The 19,085-nt window shown below is 38.9% G+C and overlaps 1 protein-coding gene across 5 annotated transcripts in view; it reads right to left on the bottom strand.

Annotated features, from left to right (window-relative positions):
* dbn1 (drebrin 1) overlaps window positions 1–15,486 on the bottom strand; it is a 182,276-nt gene extending 166,790 nt beyond the window's left edge. For 2 of the 5 annotated variants that reach the window (XM_008428425.2, XM_008428427.2), the window contains exon 1: window positions 15,302–15,484. In XM_008428425.2, the coding sequence (XP_008426647.1) occupies window positions 15,302–15,384 (83 nt within the window). In that variant the 5' untranslated portion in view covers window positions 15,385–15,484. Of the gene's footprint in view, window positions 1–15,301 lie in introns of all 5 variants that reach the window. The other 3 variants (XM_008428426.2, XM_008428429.2, XM_008428428.2) reach the window with 3 other exon arrangements.
* Between the last annotated feature and the right edge of the window lie 3,599 nt (window positions 15,487–19,085).

The following is a 19,085-nucleotide window of genomic DNA, read 5'->3' as shown; positions in this document are numbered from 1 at the left end:
CCATCCATCCATCCATCCATCCATCCATCCATCCATCCATCCATCCATCCATCCATCCATCCATCCATCCATCCATCCATCCATCCATCCATCCAACCAACCAACCAACCAACCAACCAACCAACCAACCAACAATACATCCATCAGTCCATCCAGTTTCTCTTCCATTTATACTTCCATTCATCCAATTTTCTATCCATCTGTTTCTCTTTCATTCCATCCTGCCTCAAGTGAAGGAGTTTAAGTATCTGGGGATCTTGTTCACGAATTAGGGAAGAAGGAAGCGGGAGATCGACAGGCGGATTGGCGCAGCGTCTGCCGTGAAGCGGGCGCTGTACCGGTCCGTCGGTACCGAGGGCTTCGGTAAAGCGAAGCTCTCGATTTACCGGTCGATCTACGTTCCCACCCTCATCTATGGTCATGAGCTTTGGGTCATGACCGAAAGAACGAGATCACGGATACAAGCGGCCGAAATAGGTCTCCTCCGCAGGGTGGCTGGGCTCTCCTTCAGAGATAGGATGAGAAGCTCGGTCATCCGGGAGGGACTCAGAGTAGAGCCGCTGCTCCTCCACGTCRAGAGGAGCCAGTTGAGGTGGCTCGGGCATCTGGTCAGGATGCCTCCTGGATGCCTCCCTAGTGAGGTGTTCCGGGCACGTCCCACCGGGAGGAGGCCTCGGGGAAGACCCAGGACACTCTGGAGGGACTATGTCTCTCGACTGGCCTGGGAACGCCTTGGGGTTCCCCCGGAGGAGCTGGAAGAAGTGACTGGGGAGAGGGAAGTCTGGGCCTCCCTTCTGAAGCTGCTGCCCCCACGACCTGACCCCGGATAAGTGGCAGAAAATGGATGGATAGATGGATGGATGGATGGATGGATGGGTTTTTGCAGCAGAAATCAAAGACAAGAACTTATCATTTAGGGAGTTTGAGTTCAGGAGGAGAGCAGATGAAGAACTGGAGGGAACAGTTCAATAAATCTTTAGAGGAAACCATCCAACACCGACATCAAGTTTGATCCGAGTACAGATATTTCCTTCTCACATTCTCATATAAAGACACTCAGCATGTCTGCGCAAAGCTCTTATTTGTTGGGAAAAGCTCCAATGTTGAGTCAAATTCAGCCCCAAGGTCTTGGGTCTGTTGGCTCCATTGCGTCAGTCAGCCTAAAGCTAAAGCATGTTTATGTAGTCTTTATGTGGCTAGTAAATATTTAAAGATCTTTAATTACAAATGTTCTGCTCAAAAATTTTAGTCCAACAAGTACAGCAGAGCCTCATCTCCTACGCAACCTTGCAAGTTCACTGAGCGGTTACTGGATGAGAGATGGGTTACACCCTGGGCCCATCGCAGAGGGACAGGACAGAAATCCATGCAGGACCATGTGCATACCTCCAGAGGCTTATAAAGACTAGAGATGTGCCGATCAGGTTTTTTCCTGCCGATACCAATCACGATCACCCATGAGGGCCGATCACCGATACCGATCACCGATACTGATCACATAATTTTCTTCTTTTTTTTAAAATCATAAACACTACCGGTTACATTATGTGGAAAAAGGAACCATTAATCCACCTTAATTTAGACAAAAACTTGTTTTTAATAACTTTTTCCAAGAAGAAAACTAAACAAAATGGGCATTGTGCAAATTGTACTGCTATTGATAATACTATCTTTAACAGACTGATAACATATGAAGGCTCTGAAGAGGCTAAATAATGCTAAGAGTCAAAATAAAACCCCTCAACATTACCAAAACAATTCAAGTATAAAACTTAACATTTAAAGGCAAATACAGGATCCATTACAACAAACAATCCAGAGTTACTGAATGAAAACTTCCTGATAGCATGGCGGCTAGCTGATTACTGCTAGTTCTGAGTGGCTGTTTCTGACTGAGCGGAGTAATTATGCAGAACAGGGAGGAGATCAATAATTTTTTTTTAGAGCTTATCTGTCTCATGTTAGGACAGCAAAAGTTTTAATACGTATGTAAAATGTATTTTTTTAAGTTAGATGCTGTAGCTTTAAACAGAGGTTCGGTGTGAGAGTCACCACCAGGTGGAGCAGAAGCGGCACTCCGTCTGTCAAATATTACTATCTGTAGCGCGGAGCAGCCGTTCAACAGCGAGAGCAGAACCACATCGCAGCTCGAAGACTTAAATAATTCTGCGGGTTATTTGTTTAGCTTTCTGACCGTCATGCTAAGACTCGATGTAGCCAAACTCCGTCAAGTATGGCATTGTTTTTATGTCGTATTAGCTTCGTTGTGTTGATGCATTTTGACGTGCTTCAATTTTCTGCCGCAACACGCAAACTTCCCCATTCACTCAGTGCGTTATAGTTCCACATCGCTTAGGATTTGTTGCTGCGCGTTTGCACAGTGTGAAGGAAAGAGACCAGCTGCACAGGCAGGCTGCGAAATGAGAAGCAGGTGATCGGTTTGTGTGATCGGCAACAAGAGACAATGATCAGCGATCACCGATCATACACTTTTTCACGGAAATCGGCCGATTATGATCGGTGGCCCATCGATCGGCACACCTCTAATAAAGACAATTGCAAAGTCAGTTTTCTATCACCTGAACAACATTAATAGGACTGAAAGACTCACGACGAAGCAAGATCTAGAGAAACTCAATGTGTTTATCTTCAGCCACATTAATTACTGCAGCTTTGGTCTGTCGTAAAAAGCAGCTGCTGTTGCTCCAGAATGCTGCTGATCATGTTCTCACTAAAACCAAGTAGGTGTATATCACCACATGTCCAGGTCCTAACACCGGCTCTCTGTAGCTCAGAGAATATTTTAAAATACTGTTGTAAGCTAACAAGTACTGTTAGTTTATAATCACTGAATGGCTTAGCAAAATACATAAAAGGTCTACTGTTGTCTGCGATGGACTGGCGACCTGTCCAGGGTGACCCTGTCTCTTGTCCATTAACAACTGTAGATAGGCCTCCTGACCCCAAAGGGATAACGGTGTAAGAACATGAATGGATGGATGGATCTGCTGTTGTTATATCAAACTTTCAGACCTCTCAGGTGTTCTAGTTCTGGTCTGCTCTTCATCCCCAGGATCAGAACCAAACATGGTGAAGCAGCATTCAGCTTCCATGCTCCACAAATCCGGAACAAATTTTCAGAAAACTGTAAAACTGCTAAAACACTGAGTTCCTTTAAATCAAAGCTAAAAACCAATATGTTTATAGTTGCTTTTGATTCATAATTACTGGAACAATAATCAAAATATTTGCTTCATGATGGCATTTGACAAAACGTGATGTTTATTTCTTGCTACATTTTTCTGACTATTTGTTACTAAATTATGTTTTTATGGTGCAGAGCCATGCTGCTGAAAACATCTGTTCATATATACTAATGTAATGTAATCTAAATCATCTGACATTCATTCTGTTGTATTTTCTCTGAAACAAATCAGGAAAACTAATGAGTTTCAGTGGATTCTACTGCAGGACCAGTCTCCCTCTGATTTGTTGCGTCCATCAGGACTGTTGAGTGACCTCCTCGTTCCTCATCGTGAGGCCAACTTAGGACTGACACCACCAACATCCCTTGAGCAATCTCATGTCTTCGAGACATTACCTAAAGGTCGTGACCTCATTCTGATGCTGAGAGTAACGAAGCAGATGAGGCTCAGTGATGGCAGCCGGAAGAGGGGCTTTATAGTCTTTTAATGAAACATGAATTCTCAAGAGCATGCTCTTGTTAGCTTAAGATGCTATTATTGGCATCATATTACAGCAAAACCTAGCTTTAGCTGGCTAAAATAAACAGAACTAACATTAGCTTGCTAATGTTAGCTTTAAGATGCTTTTGTTAGCATCATACTACCATTTGCATATTTTAGTTTTTTCCCAAAAAGTAGCATAAAACAGAGATACTTGAAAACTAGAGATGAAAATTTTTAAACATTAGCTAAATAAAACAGATTTTTTTTATAACTATATAGTAAATCCTGCTGCTCAGAGGAGATACGAGTTCACCTCTGTATCAGCTACCTTTTTATAAACACTGCACGTTAGGTCCTGTTTTCTGAAGTCACCCATTTTGCAGGCAGATCTGACAGAGGAGGGAACAGAGGCATCATTGAACTGGAGTCGATGCTCAAATGTTACTGTTACAAAGGCTCGAGTGGACATTACTGTTTGTTATTGAGATTGGGCCAGGTGTTGGTTGGTTTGGTCTGGGACGGGGAGGTGCGCCACCCAGTGGTGAGTTCTCCATGGCATTTTCAGCAGCTGCAGAAACACCGTGTCTCTGAGCGTGGAGGCGTGCAGCTGGTGCCGACGGTTTCTGTTGGGGTGGATGTGCGTTCCTGACTTGTTGTAAGTGTTTTGTTGTTAAATGTGTTAAGGTAGTTATTATTTAGTAGTTCCGCCTGTGCGGTATGATGACGTTGTGTTCGTCGGGCCGTTGTTAGCATGCGTTGTTAGCTTCTCACCTGCGAGTATATGTTGCATAGTATTTCAAGTATTTTGGCTTATTACTGTTCGTGTGCTCGTTAGTATCCGTACATGTTGATATGCCTGTTTATTGTGAATTTTAAGTTACTTCACGTGGGTAAACCTCTTTAGCTATCAGTCGTAGCATTTGATGAACATGTGGTCAGTTTGTGGCCAGCAGGTGTCACTGCTGCCACTTGTACTGGATAAATGTGCAAGGTAAATTAATGTGGGCTTATTTCTGTTATGATCTAGACCACATCTCCAACTCCAAGCCCACCCTTTGCTGCACATCTGTACCACTGCTGTACCAACTCAATAAAGAGAGATTGCAAAGAAATCCCATCTACAGTTTGTCCTGATCGACACACAGTGGCGAGTGTAAATATCCCACCAGCCCTAACTTCAGAGTAAATCCTCACCTACAGTTACGTTATTAGGAAAGTCTGTAGGTCCCAGGTGGAGATTCAGAGACACACAGCCTCAGAAGTGTGCGACAGCTATTCACTGAAAGGTTTATGTTGGTTTTATTCCCTACTATTTTTGACTTTTCATCAATTTTCTCTGCATCCTTTGAGCTGCTGGTGCAGGGGATAATTTATTTAATCCGATTCTCAAGCACCTGCACCTCAAAGCATTAGTTACTAAGTAGAAATGTGAGCAGCAGGAGGAAAAGGGGGGAAGAAAAACAGGTAAAACAGAAACGGCCTGATTGACTGATGAAACATTTCTAGGTATCAAGGGCGTAGGAACGAGTCTGTTATTGGGGGGGACGCATATCGGAAACCTGACAGATCAGTAAATACCTTGAGTAGAAATGTCAAACAATTATKCCATCAACACGTCAGTAATGCGTTACTCTAATCTGACCCTTGTTTCAGTAACAAGTATTCTAACATGTTACTATTTACAATCCAATAATCAGATTAAAGTTATGCATAGTATAATGACTGTCATTCCAGGATGAACACTCACTTTAGCATTTGCCTCACAACTCACAACAGGCTAACAGATTCTGAAATATCTTATTGGTCAAAAGACATTTGATTATTGGTCAAAATGCATTGATATAAATTGACTTGCAATTGAATTGGTTCTACTTCTTTCTAAAACCAAAGTAGAGAACAGCTCATATAATAAGACTCAGCAGTTTTAAACTCAATACATCAGTTTGACCAACAAAAATAAAATCTAAAAAACAAGTTTTGTTCTTCTTTAACAACTCTNCTTTAGCTATCAGTCGTAGCATTTGATGAACATGTGGTCAGTTTGTGGCCAGCAGGTGTCACTGCTGCCACTTGTACTGGATAAATGTGCAAGGTAAATTAATGTGGGCTTATTTCTGTTATGATCTAGACCACATCTCCAACTCCAAGCCCACCCTTTGCTGCACATCTGTACCACTGCTGTACCAACTCAATAAAGAGAGATTGCAAAGAAATCCCATCTACAGTTTGTCCTGATCGACACACAGTGGCGAGTGTAAATATCCCACCAGCCCTAACTTCAGAGTAAATCCTCACCTACAGTTACGTTATTAGGAAAGTCTGTAGGTCCCAGGTGGAGATTCAGAGACACACAGCCTCAGAAGTGTGCGACAGCTATTCACTGAAAGGTTTATGTTGGTTTTATTCCCTACTATTTTTGACTTTTCATCAATTTTCTCTGCATCCTTTGAGCTGCTGGTGCAGGGGATAATTTATTTAATCCGATTCTCAAGCACCTGCACCTCAAAGCATTAGTTACTAAGTAGAAATGTGAGCAGCAGGAGGAAAAGGGGGGAAGAAAAACAGGTAAAACAGAAACGGCCTGATTGACTGATGAAACATTTCTAGGTATCAAGGGCGTAGGAACGAGTCTGTTATTGGGGGGGACGCATATCGGAAACCTGACAGATCAGTAAATACCTTGAGTAGAAATGTCAAACAATTATKCCATCAACACGTCAGTAATGCGTTACTCTAATCTGACCCTTGTTTCAGTAACAAGTATTCTAACATGTTACTATTTACAATCCAATAATCAGATTAAAGTTATGCATAGTATAATGACTGTCATTCCAGGATGAACACTCACTTTAGCATTTGCCTCACAACTCACAACAGGCTAACAGATTCTGAAATATCTTATTGGTCAAAAGACATTTGATTATTGGTCAAAATGCATTGATATAAATTGACTTGCAATTGAATTGGTTCTACTTCTTTCTAAAACCAAAGTAGAGAACAGCTCATATAATAAGACTCAGCAGTTTTAAACTCAATACATCAGTTTGACCAACAAAAATAAAATCTAAAAAACAAGTTTTGTTCTTCTTTAACAACTCTCTACGTCAGTGCAACAGTTTGATCTACAAAATAAATAAAAATGATACTTTTCACATCTAACAGACACCTTTAGAGATACCTTCAGTGAGACTGTCTCAGTCTCATTGAGTTAACAGTGAGACTGTTAACTCAGTCTCACTTTCCAGCTCTGCATTCAGTAACTTACCAAACATGATCCATAAAAAACACTGAGGCAAACACCTAAATGTTTTTTCCCTGTCATTTTCAGCTGCAAACATTTAACTGAAATATCTACAGATATGTGTTTCTGTCTCTGTCTCCCTCTGACTCTCTGCAGCCTGATGTTCCTGCATGGATTCATGGATTTACAACAGACACTACAGTAATGTACAGTGTCAGAATGTGAACTAAATATAAAAAGTATGTTTTTATCATACAGAATGAGAATTTAAATAACTTAATTTTCAGATGGATACATTATTATACATCACAACTCTATTTACTTTGTTGCAAAAATTATCACTATTTTTAAAACCTCTCCTCAAGCACTTGTCTTATTGTCTCCTGTAATTAATATAATTAATTTATATAAATTTTATATCTTCACACTCTGAAATTCCTCCTGGCTCTCCTGTGTCTTTCCTGACCTGCTCCTCCCCGATTTATGTTTTCGCATCCACCTGAATAATGTGTAGTTGAGCTCCTGCCCATGACAATTCAACAATATTATTTTACCTTTTATCTGGAAATAGTGTCTGTTTATTCTTGCCATACAGTCTCTGTATTAATTATTGCTCGAAAGGTCTTGCCATACCAGTTTATTCCTCCGTATTTAATTTAGTTTCTTAGTTTATTCTTGCATTTTGTTCTTCATTCATTTCCATTTAGTTTCATTTGATAAATATTATCCTCTGTCGGTTTATTGCTATGTCCACTTTAGTTTCTTGCCTGTTGCTACATTTATATGATCATTTATTGACCATCAGTAATTTTCACTCATCACCTGCTGCGCCGCCTAATCGTCATGTGTTTCACATCATGTGTTGATTTTTCACTGTTCAGCGTCGGATTCTCTGTTTTTATGCCATAATTCACATCTAGTTCGTCGCTCCGTTTTGCCCGCTTCTCATGTTTCAGAGTTTTGCGCAATGTGCGCTGCTTTTTTTGTTTTTTTTAACTCCCTAAGGTGCATGGCGGTCGGGAAGCGTATCGATGGGGAAAAGGCAGACTGACATAAGTCTTTTAAAACAATGGAAACAATTTCGGTATTCTGATTATTGAAATTTAAAAGTGTTGTGGTACCGTTGTTCCATCAAACCCGTTTCATGTCGGACGACTTGCAGCACCATGTTAACGCTATAAAATGAACGCTCTCTATCGTGGAATCACCCATGGAGGGATTTCTTTATTTCAATGGGTTAATTTTTCAGAGGGATACAAAGTCGTGATTTTAGTAATTACATGTTTATAAGAGCGATTTTCTGTTGTCCTTCCATGGTAGCGGGCAGCTTTCAAACGGAAATAAAACACTTTTTAATATAAATTGCTGCTTTGACATGATCACAGAACTGCCAAAACATATGTACATAAATACCAGACAAAGTGAATCACAGCAGCGTCATCAGCCGGTGTAACGCTGAACTGATGCGGAGCGGAGCTGCGCCATGAAGCTACAAACACTGAATAATAGAAGAAGAAGAATCTGACATCGATACAGCTGCAGCCAAGCATAATTTAATGTTACACAATACAGTTTTACCAAGTTGCTCAGAGTCTAAACTGGTATTGTTGTGGATTTAAGGTGTAAAGTTTACCTTCGACCAAACGCCCCCCAAAGGCATCCCAGCGCCCCCCTTTTGTAAAAATGTCCGCCAGCGCCCCCTGCCGTCCTCTGAACGCCCCCTGGGGGGCGGTACCGCCCACGTTGAGAACCGCTATTCTAAATCATTGTGACTAGACTAGCTAACTTTTAAACAAAGTTAGCAGTAAAATTTTGGACATGTGACTCTCCCAGAATTAAAACGGCTTAACCAAAAAGATTTTGTTCTATTTATGAAAGTAAACTGACAACAAGATGTTATAAATGAGCGATATTCATGGCAAAATTCCTGGCAGGTCGTTTACTTCATTCAAACGAAGTTTCTCTGACTCCTTCTGCTGCTGCCTTTACTCTGAGTGGTTCAGAGGGGGCAGGGGGAGGAAGTGCTCTGCTGAATGCGATGTTGTACGCCTTCAAAATGAAAGCACGCGAGTGGAAGATTTTTAAATTCTTCGAAACTGCGGTGAAATTATTGGGGGGGACGAATGTGACTCTCTCCAATATTGGGGGGGCCTTGTCCCCCCCACCTCCCCCTCTTCCTACGCCTATGCTAGGTATATTCAGAAAATAAACCGTGGTTAAAGCAGGATCATGCTGACTGGTAGAGGAGAGGTTGTAGATGTTCAGAGCAAGAGGAGAACGGAAAATGTCAGACAGTGCTTTCTCCAGCAGGCGTGATAAAAGCAGAAGCCTGGCTTTTTGCATGTTGTACTACTGACCCTGTTCTATATTAATCTGAGAGGCGGTCGGCAGTTCATACAGCAGGAAAAAAAAACTATGTCTACCAACTGTTTTAAGGGCAGCATTACAAGCTGAAGAATGCCTGTTGTGAAAATAAAGCAGAGCAGACATAGAGAGATGAGAAAGAGACGGGCTGGGGTCAGGAGGTCAAAACTGGACTGATTTTCTGCAACTTTGACCCTGAAAGTAAGTCAAACAATGTTCAGACATTTGCATGGTCTTTAATAAACAAGTTTGTCTGTGAAACTTGATTTCTGAGAAAGAACTGTTTGAAACAGAAATGAGCAGCTTTTTTTTAATCCCCTGTTAATTTTCAGATCAAAAAAACTTTACTCATTAAATGTTTTTTTAATTTTACCAAATAAGTGTTCTTAGATAAATTTGTTGTGAGTCACAGAAGAATTAAATTTTTTAAGCAGCTGTTTGTTGCTGTGATAAAAACTAAATGCAATCCAAGTTTTCATTGAAGAAAAACCAAATATTTGCTTTTGATAAACAATTATGTGACATTTTGCACGATGTCTCAAAGTTATACATCGTTGGTCATTTTCCAGATATGAACCAATTCCAATTTCTCTTGACAAGCTGTATTGTTAGGAGAAATTGTTACAAATTTATAATAAGTAAAATAAGTAAAAATCCTCCTGCCATTAATGGCAGTTATTTAAATTAGGATTATAAGTGGCACCAAGCTGCCATGTTCAATGAATGAGTGCAATTACACAGAGATTATGGGGTTTATTTAGCATCTTTCATAGGCGCTGGCCTACCTAGTGTTACTAAAACAGAAATTTCTTTCAACAGTTTAAGTCATGTTTCATTAGGTGAAAAGCTCAAGAGAATAATACAGAACAAATTAATGGTGTCGTTAACTCGACTTGTTTCTGCTGGAAATCCTGCTCTCTCTCGCTCTTTCGCAGCCAGAATGAACTGCAGACATTTCTTGGTGTGTCGCAGAAAAGACCGTTTCATGTTAAGCTCTATTCCGACTATGTTTTAAAGGTTGGATTGCTCTCCTTGTTTAGATGTTTCCTCATTGTCTAACCTTGAGGTGTTAAAACTATTTCCATCCAACTGTCATGTGAATTTTAAGCAATTTTTTTTTATTTATTTATTTATCACAAATAAATAAATAAAATGCAAATTAAGTGTATTTCCATACTGGTTTGGAGTGAATCAACCAGCCTGTGTAAAGCACAATAATGTCAGGTGTTGACGCTCTGCATGGCTGTAGTAAACCAGCAAATGTTTGCAACGTCAAAACTTCTGGAGCAAATCCGTTTCCATCTCCACTTCAGCACATCAACTCTTTTTTGCAAGCGTAAAAACATTTTTGCGCAAGTGAGGAAATTATTTCAAATTTTGCTGTTTTCATTAACATTTTCTTTTGCAATACTTCCAAATGAGGAAAACCCAGATACAGTCACCTGTAAGTTCATATTTTAAGTTGTATCTCTATATTTACCATCTCAGAATATATGAGCTTACAATATTCTCTCAGGAGAGACCACTACTCGTTATTTATTGACTTAATGTTTGGCTTACAATATTAAACAATCTGGAAATCAGTTTAACAGTACACTAAAAGTTCCTAAAAGGTTTTACTGGGTGAACCCATCGTGTTTAGATTTTTACCTCCACATTAACATTCACACAGTGTGACCCCTCCCTGTTGTCACTTGCTTATTCTGCTTTCTCTTTCCAGTGAAATAGTTGTTTTCCCCTGCAGGTCCTTTCCTCAGACTTCTCTCCGGTCCTCTCCATGCATCCAGACAGGAAGTCACCTCAGGCACTCATAAATATACATTTGAGTGTAAAGGAGTCAGAGGTTTAAACAGAGAACAACAACAAACAACAAACTCCTGGTGATCGGCTCCATTTTCTTCTACTTCTCCTCTGGCAGGCCGACAAGGCCTGCCAGAGAAGACTCATCTGATAATGGCTTCCTCCAGCAGCTGGAGGGGGTCAAAAGGTCACCCTGACAGCAGCTATAGATCGCTCTGCATTCCTGAGCGTCAGGAGATACTCTTGATGTCAGATAACTTTGATTCTCTGTGCGAGCTTTGGACCAGAGGAGGACTTTATGATTCGATCGCCTCGGGGTCTGGAGGAATAAATGGTGGCAGGCTTTGAACTGGATCCCATTTTCTGTTTTTGGTTTTTTTTTTTTCACCAATAAAGGTTTGCAGACCTTAGCAGCTTCCATTTCTGCTCTTCCAACAACCTTACAGTGAAAACTATCTTAAATAAGTTGTATAAAAATAAAGTATCTGAATTAAAGCTAAAAAAACAACAAACAAAAACAAATCTGTTATCTGACTCAATAGTCTTGAAATTCAAAAAGTATCCACTGTGTGTATTCTTTTTTATCCACTTCAGGAAAAAACTTAATTCTTTTAGTTGTTCCAAGGACTAAACTAGTGACTAAGCCAGATCGATCTTTTTCAGCTGTAGCTCTTAAAATGTGGAACCACTATCATTAATGTCTGCCAGTAGCGTGGGAGATTTTAAATTTCTAAAAACCTAATGTGTTTTCCTTTGTTTTAATTGCGAGGTTATGTTACTATTTGTTTCTTATTTTATTACTTGTTTATTCTGCGTCATTGTTTTATTTCTTATATAGATTTTGATAAACTTTGACAGCTTATTTCTGCTTATCTTGATAATTATGGCTTATAACTAATGAAAACTGGAATTTTACATAAAACCAATGGACTTTTTTTTTTTTTTACAAAAATCTGGGCATACTGTGAAGTAGGTCCATGTACGCTGTGTAGTACAGCCAAACCTTTTCTCTTTTTTGCACATGTCAACATCTCATGGGTTGACAACAGATGTGAGCCAGCGGTGAAGATAAACTTCAGGCAAACTGGCAAAAAATTTACACTTGACTTAAAATATATTACTATTTATTACAGGGTTCACATTTTTAACTGAATTACTGGAATCAAATCGTTTTGGAATTTACACATCAAAAATATTTGATTTTATGCCACTTTTGTTCAATAACAATCTTAATTTAGGCATTAAATGATAGTGGAGGATTTTTAATGTCATTTTAAATTATTGAGCTTTAATCCTGAGAACAGACCACTTCTTCTGTTTATCTTTAAAGATCAAGGGAAAGACAGCAGGTCAGATGGTGGTGTTTAGGTGGGGGTGACACGTGTTGTTTGGGGTCAGTGGGGTCTGTCTTTGTTCAGATCCCATCAAGTATAAAAATCAGGGGCAGGCCCGAGGCCCAGAGCATTGTCTCTCTGCTATGGCAGAACCAACACAAGAAAACCTCTGGAAACCCTGAAACTCACTCGACTCCAAAACAAACTCACTTGTTTTTAATGGCACCTCCGGAGATTTTAACAGGAAAAAGCGTCATTTCCCATCATTGTCAACAACATAAATGTTGCATAAAGACATTTATGCATCACTGGGGACTTATGCTGCACTAAAGATTAGGAAACCATCCTCTATGAACAAGATCCCTGACGAGGCTATATTTTCAGCGACCGCATCAATGAGTAAAGATTTTGAAGTAAAATTTGCTCTGCAGTGAATACTTATGCTGCTCTCCAGCTATGACCCCAAAGAGTGAGAAATAAAAAAAACCTGGAACCAAAACCAATTCAAAGCAGAACCTGATTCACACTAATAATGACCAACAACAGATGGGAGCAGTTCACATTTCACCGTAAAGACGGTGACTCACGAGTGTTTGACCGCAAACAAACTGGAAAACAGGATCTGAAACCTGAGCTTGGCCAATCTGCACATTTCACAGACTGCACCTTTAATCACACAACATGTCGTCTTGTTGCGTTATCGAGCACAAAGCTTACAGTTTAACTTTCAGATCGCTCTGCTAGAGGTCTGGTTTGACCTTTTCTGCAATGATCAGCAGCTTCTTAAGAGAAGGAAGTGCCCTTCTTTTTTAAAAAAAACTAAAACTTTCAAACCCCTAACAGGAGTGGAGGACGAGAACTGAACGCGCCTGCAGCAACACAAAGTCAATGTTTTTCTTTGGGATTCACCAAAAACATTCCTTTTCTGGATTGTGTAAAGGGAAGTCAGACCTTCAGGGCTTCCTGGTTGGATGAAAACAACTACAGAGGTATTGATTACACCCAGCAATGCCTGTTAATATTAGTTAGAAAGTCAGCATTAATCTACAACTAAAGGGTAATGCCTCTTATTGTAGTATCTTATCCAAGTCAACTCACAATCACAGCTCTGCTTTAATTCTCAGTAGTGATGACCGCTGGAAGATTTAAAGCAGGATTATGTAAGAAAAACAAAATCTCAAGTTTTGAAGCAGTTGAAAGCCTATGGAGGAGCTGCAGAGATTCACAGCTCAGGTGAGAAATGCAGCAGCCAGAACAAAACTATAATTTTAGGTTCAATAAAGACACGATGTACAACTCTAAGATTGCACTGTATTGACAGAAACGGTTACATATTATGCTGTGGGATGTTGATCTTAAAGGGGTGGTACTATCTTCCAGGCACATAGTACCACTTTATAGAAAAATCAAGTAGGGCTGGAAGATAAATCCATTATCTCAAATTTTCTGTTTTGTAGATTTAGTTTTTGGAATTTTTTATTTATTTTCCACCAATAAACTCCTTGAGTTTCCATAGCGATGCTAACTCACCCAAGAACTACCATCTTGTTTGACAAGTGTGTTTTACAGCTTCTGTTTATTTAAACTTTGAATTCAAGTCAACTCACAGATGGATTGAAAATAAAAGCCAGTTTTTAAAGATATTTTCTATCATTTGTATTTTTTAAGGGAGACAGAATTGAAGATCAAATTAGGTATTAAAATGAAATGTTATTTTAACATTCTTCATTTAAGAATATTATGAATCCAACATAATGTTATTTTTGAGCTATGTCGGCCAGCACTACAATCATTTTACTTTCAGTTTTTACAAAAACATTGTATGTCAAACATGACTGAAGAAATTTGACACTTTGAAACTGTGACTGTCTCTTTAAGAAGCTCCTACTCTTTCCAACCTGCTGCCTTCAGCATTGCAACATAACTTCTGCCTTTCTTAGGAGCTTTGAGTTCATATGAAGATTTCTCAAACATGCATGGAAGAATCAAGCAACACTCCAGGAGTGTTTTTGATGAGGGAATAACATCATTACATGATGTAAGTCTAAAATAATTCATTTTACATCATACTGCCCCTTTAATAGTACAGAAAGAGAGTTGATGGGAAGATGGATGGAGCTACATGTGTTCGATTTTGGAGGTATTCCTGTGTTATAATGGTCCAGTCAAAGTTCAGAACAAATCGTGAATCAGAGGTTTAGTATAGAAAACAGCTTTTGATGCGGTAGTTCTTGAACTATTGATCTGAACCACGTTTAAAGGAATTATGAAGAACTTCCTCCATCGTTTCTGAGTGATGCAAAGCCACAAAGAGTGATGGTGGAGGCCCTTCAACCCTCTTCCTCCTCCCACTGGCCTCGCCCCTCTATTCCTCCCTGGTTCAGGGATGCTGGGGCTCAGCCTCCTCCCCCCGCCACGCACACACACGCACGCGCGCACACACCCCACCCTGGACCAGGCCTTCCTGGCTCACCCAAACCGTGCCAGTCAACCCCTGAAAACTGCTCCCTGCTGGATTAATCTGCTGAAGCAACAAACAAAGCAGCCAGGATGAGACTCTGCAGTGCGGCTCAGACCAGAAAGAAAAAAGCCCGGAAAAACTCTCACCTCCACGGCTGCAAGGCTTCCTGCAGCCCAGCAGTTGATGGAGGACAACAGCCCGGAGAACCAGAAAGAAAATAGTTTGGAGTTAAAAACCTCCGCACTCTACGCCGCTCCACATGGTATTATTATAATTCATAATGATGATGCGACCCAAAGGTGCCCCTGCGCATCTTCAAAACCGCAACACAAAAAGATCCAGAGAAAAGCCCCGCAAAGAGACAGCGACACGAGGGGATGCGGTGGGAGGGCTGTCCGGCTGAGGGACTCACCAGTCGGTGTCCGAGGTCCCGTCAATGACGTCCTGGTAGGCGGTCAGCAGGGCCAGTCTGTTCTTGGCGAGATTCACAGCCATGTTTCTGTCCCTGCGAGCATCCAGACCGCTGCTGATAGAGAGAGAGACACGGAATGAAACCACAGAGGAGGAAGAGGAGGAGGAGGATCTGGTCTGACTGGTGGAGACAAAGAGGAGAGGGAAAAGTCCGCGGGGTCCTAGAGCCAGATATTAGTTCCTAAACCATGGCGAAACCCTCTCACATAATACCAAACAAACATAAATATATGGGAGAGGATTAGTACGGTGGCGTGTTAGGGCCATTGTAGATAAAATGAACTCAATTTCTCCAAAATTCAGAAATGTTGAGATCTCAGAAATTTTCTGGGAAAAGTTCTAGAAAATGTTCAAAAGTCGAAAATTTAAAATTTTTTCGGAAATCTCCTAGTATTTTCCTCAATGCAACGAGGATCCAGGAAGATGCTAAAGCCACAAACAAAACCACAAGGTGTTCAGTAATATGGAATCTGGAAAGTGCCTTTGCTATGCTTTTTCTTTTTTTGTTCAATCATTAAATAAAAACATAAAGTGACGGTATTTTTAAAAACTGACAGATTTTTGTTATGTGCAGAAAAACATCTCAACACATATGAGGTTCCAAAGCTCTGTCTGGTCTACTTTTCGTTTAAGCTGCCTGATTATGAAAAAATAAATAAATAAAAAAAGTTAATTTACCCCAGTGGAGAATTAAATGTATCATCCAAGTATCTTCAAAATGAGTTGTGGACGATGATGTTGGGAGCAAGAAGGATCTCCATAGCAGTCTGTTGTTTAATAAATCTCAAGAGTCTTAACTGAAGACTGTATGACAGCTTCATGACCGTAATGTCATGACTGTAAAGCTCGATTTAGAAGAAGCAGGAACAATAATTCAGACCAATAAGTCCTGGATGACATCAGTTGTTTGCGAGGACTGCTAATCCAATTCATTTGCTTTTGCTGCTCCTCTCTAAATCTCAGACCTACCAGTCAGATGGATGGAGTTGGCGATATGATCCTGGTCCATTACGGCGATATCTTACTTCTGTTTATTCAATGATCAGACAAAAACTTGTTTTAAAAAATGCAGTTTGTCAGTTTATGAGACATTTTAGCCAACTCTCTTAAAGAAACTCAACTGAAACTTTAGGTGGACTTTTTTTCTGACCTGTGAGCCTTTGATGAAAATCCAGAGCTTTTCTAAGCGCTGATCATTTCCTCCAGAAGCTAAAGTCTCTGATCTCCCTTGCTCAACCTGAAAGACTAATTTGTCCAGTCAGAGGCTCCTTTAGGAAGAAGCAGTTTAGTGTCAGCTCACTCTGCAGGACTGGATCTTGGTCAGAGGAGCAGAGCTAAACATGGAGTCCATTTCATCTTTTGCAGCCACAGAAATGTGAAAGAAAGGCCAACTGATGTTTGTAACAGTTCAGCTGCCATGAGGTAATCTTCATAATCACCAATAATTAGTTCAAACAAACACAGCTTCTGTGCATCTAAACAGTCAAATCTTCTTAAAATCCAATAAAAACATAAAGGTACTCACTCATGTTGACACTGTATGAAGGAACTTGGTCATTTGGGCTATATTTGATTTGATTTGAAGACATTGGGTTTGTAGAGATTTTTATAGGAAGAGTAGGACTGCAACAAATGACTAATTGATATTCTGATGATTGATTAATCAAATTAAAAAAATAATCAGCACGGTCTGCTATTAGAAATACATTAAAAGATGCAAATAAACAAATAATTCAATTCCTAATTTAAAAAGAAAACATCCTATAGCCTGAAATGCAACAACATAGCATTGCTTCAGTGAATGCTTGATCACTTGTTACAAAGGACGCATCTCCAGGTAGGTAAAAAAAAAAAACTGTGGCTATATAAAGAATATACAGAACCAAATTCTGAATTTGAACCAGGTGAATCTGAAACTATGCCACTTGATGAGTTCTGGGTTCACACATTTACAGTCAAAAGCTGTTTATCTTGAATGCAAAATTTATACTTTGTACAGTTTTGGCTTAATTAATGCTCTTCGTTCAACAAAAGGGCTTTAATCGATCACTTAATTTATTCACAATCATTTCATTAATCGATTAATTAATGAAATTAATCGATTTATTTATTGTTTCAACTCCAATTAAGATTCTCCAAAATAAGCTCAAATCTACTGTAGCTTTTTCAGCTGCTGCATGCTTTATAATACACCTAACATTCATACAAATTTTATAAAGCTGTGACATTTTGATATACAGTCATTTTAAGGCTGATAAGATTTGACGATAACTTCCCGGGCCTCAGTGTCTGAAACAAATCATTCAGATTTTAGACACAATCACAGAAACAAATCAGAGCAGAAATCACAGGTTGAAACTGTGAACTCCTACAAGTATCTTTGATAATCAGATAAAGTTTAATGTAAAAACAGATTATTGTCAAAGGACAGCAGAGGATCAGCTTATTGAGACTTTCATTTGAACCTTTTCAATCACCTGCTGCTTTAGTGGTCTGCTAGTAAAAGGACAAAAACAATCTTAATGTTGTGAATGTTTCCTCCAACATTACCCAGGTGAAAAAAGAGTACACTTTAGTATACTAAATTTTGACATACTTTAGTATACTTTTATCGATGTACTTAAACTGTACTATTTTGGAACAACTAATTTTGTGCTTAGTATACTTTAGTAGTATTTAAATAGCATTAAATTACAACTAATTGTATATTTTAGTATACTATACGTACTTTTTTGGAACAACTTCAAGTGTACTTAAAGTATACTTTTTAAATATCATATTTCAGAGCTTTATTATTATATTTTGATATAAATATATTTTGAGTGTAATAATTCTGTCTCAGAATTATATTAAAATATATAGTTAATATACTTCAAATATATTTTAAATATACTATTAATATATTAGTAATGTATTTAAATTACACTTAATTTTTATTTTTGATTTCCTGCTATTGATAATAAACTACAATTTTAATTACTCGTGAAAGTCTTTATTCCTACGTACCTATTTTGTACATGACATGCATAACTACACTACAGTACTTACATTGTTCTAGGCTACAATTACATGGAAAGATTAATTACACAAGATGTTCAAGGTAATTCAAATATTTTGTTTTATTACTGACATTTTAAAATTGTCCAATTTTACTCAACTTTATGAACTTTACATAAAATGTCATTTACACATCAAAAGTGAACACATGAACATGAAAATTTAAGTGTGACAATAAAACATGACAGTGAGGATCAACAACAGAACATTCTCGTTCACTGCACCATACAGAAACCTACAAAAAAGAACAATAGAACAATTAAACAGAGAAAGCATTTGTATTTAAAGAGAACAGAAAAATGGCAAATAAAAAAATAATACTTACAATTTTAAGACGTTGTGACTCGCCATGTATGTGACATCATCNCTATTGATAATAAACTACAATTTTAATTACTCGTGAAAGTCTTTATTCCTACGTACCTATTTTGTACATGACATGCATAACTACACTACAGTACTTACATTGTTCTAGGCTACAATTACATGGAAAGATTAATTACACAAGATGTTCAAGGTAATTCAAATATTTTGTTTTATTAACGACATTTTAAAATTGTCCAATTTTACTCACAACTTTATGAACTTTACATAAATTATCAGTTTACACATCAAAAGTGAACACATGAACATGAAAATTTAGTGTGACAATAAAACATGACAGTGAG

The sequence above is a fragment of the Poecilia reticulata genome, linkage group LG14 (genome assembly GCF_000633615.1).
Source record: "Poecilia reticulata strain Guanapo linkage group LG14, Guppy_female_1.0+MT, whole genome shotgun sequence".
NCBI lineage: Eukaryota > Metazoa > Chordata > Actinopteri > Cyprinodontiformes > Poeciliidae > Poecilia > Poecilia reticulata.
This window is presented reverse-complemented; position numbering and strand designations above follow the sequence as displayed.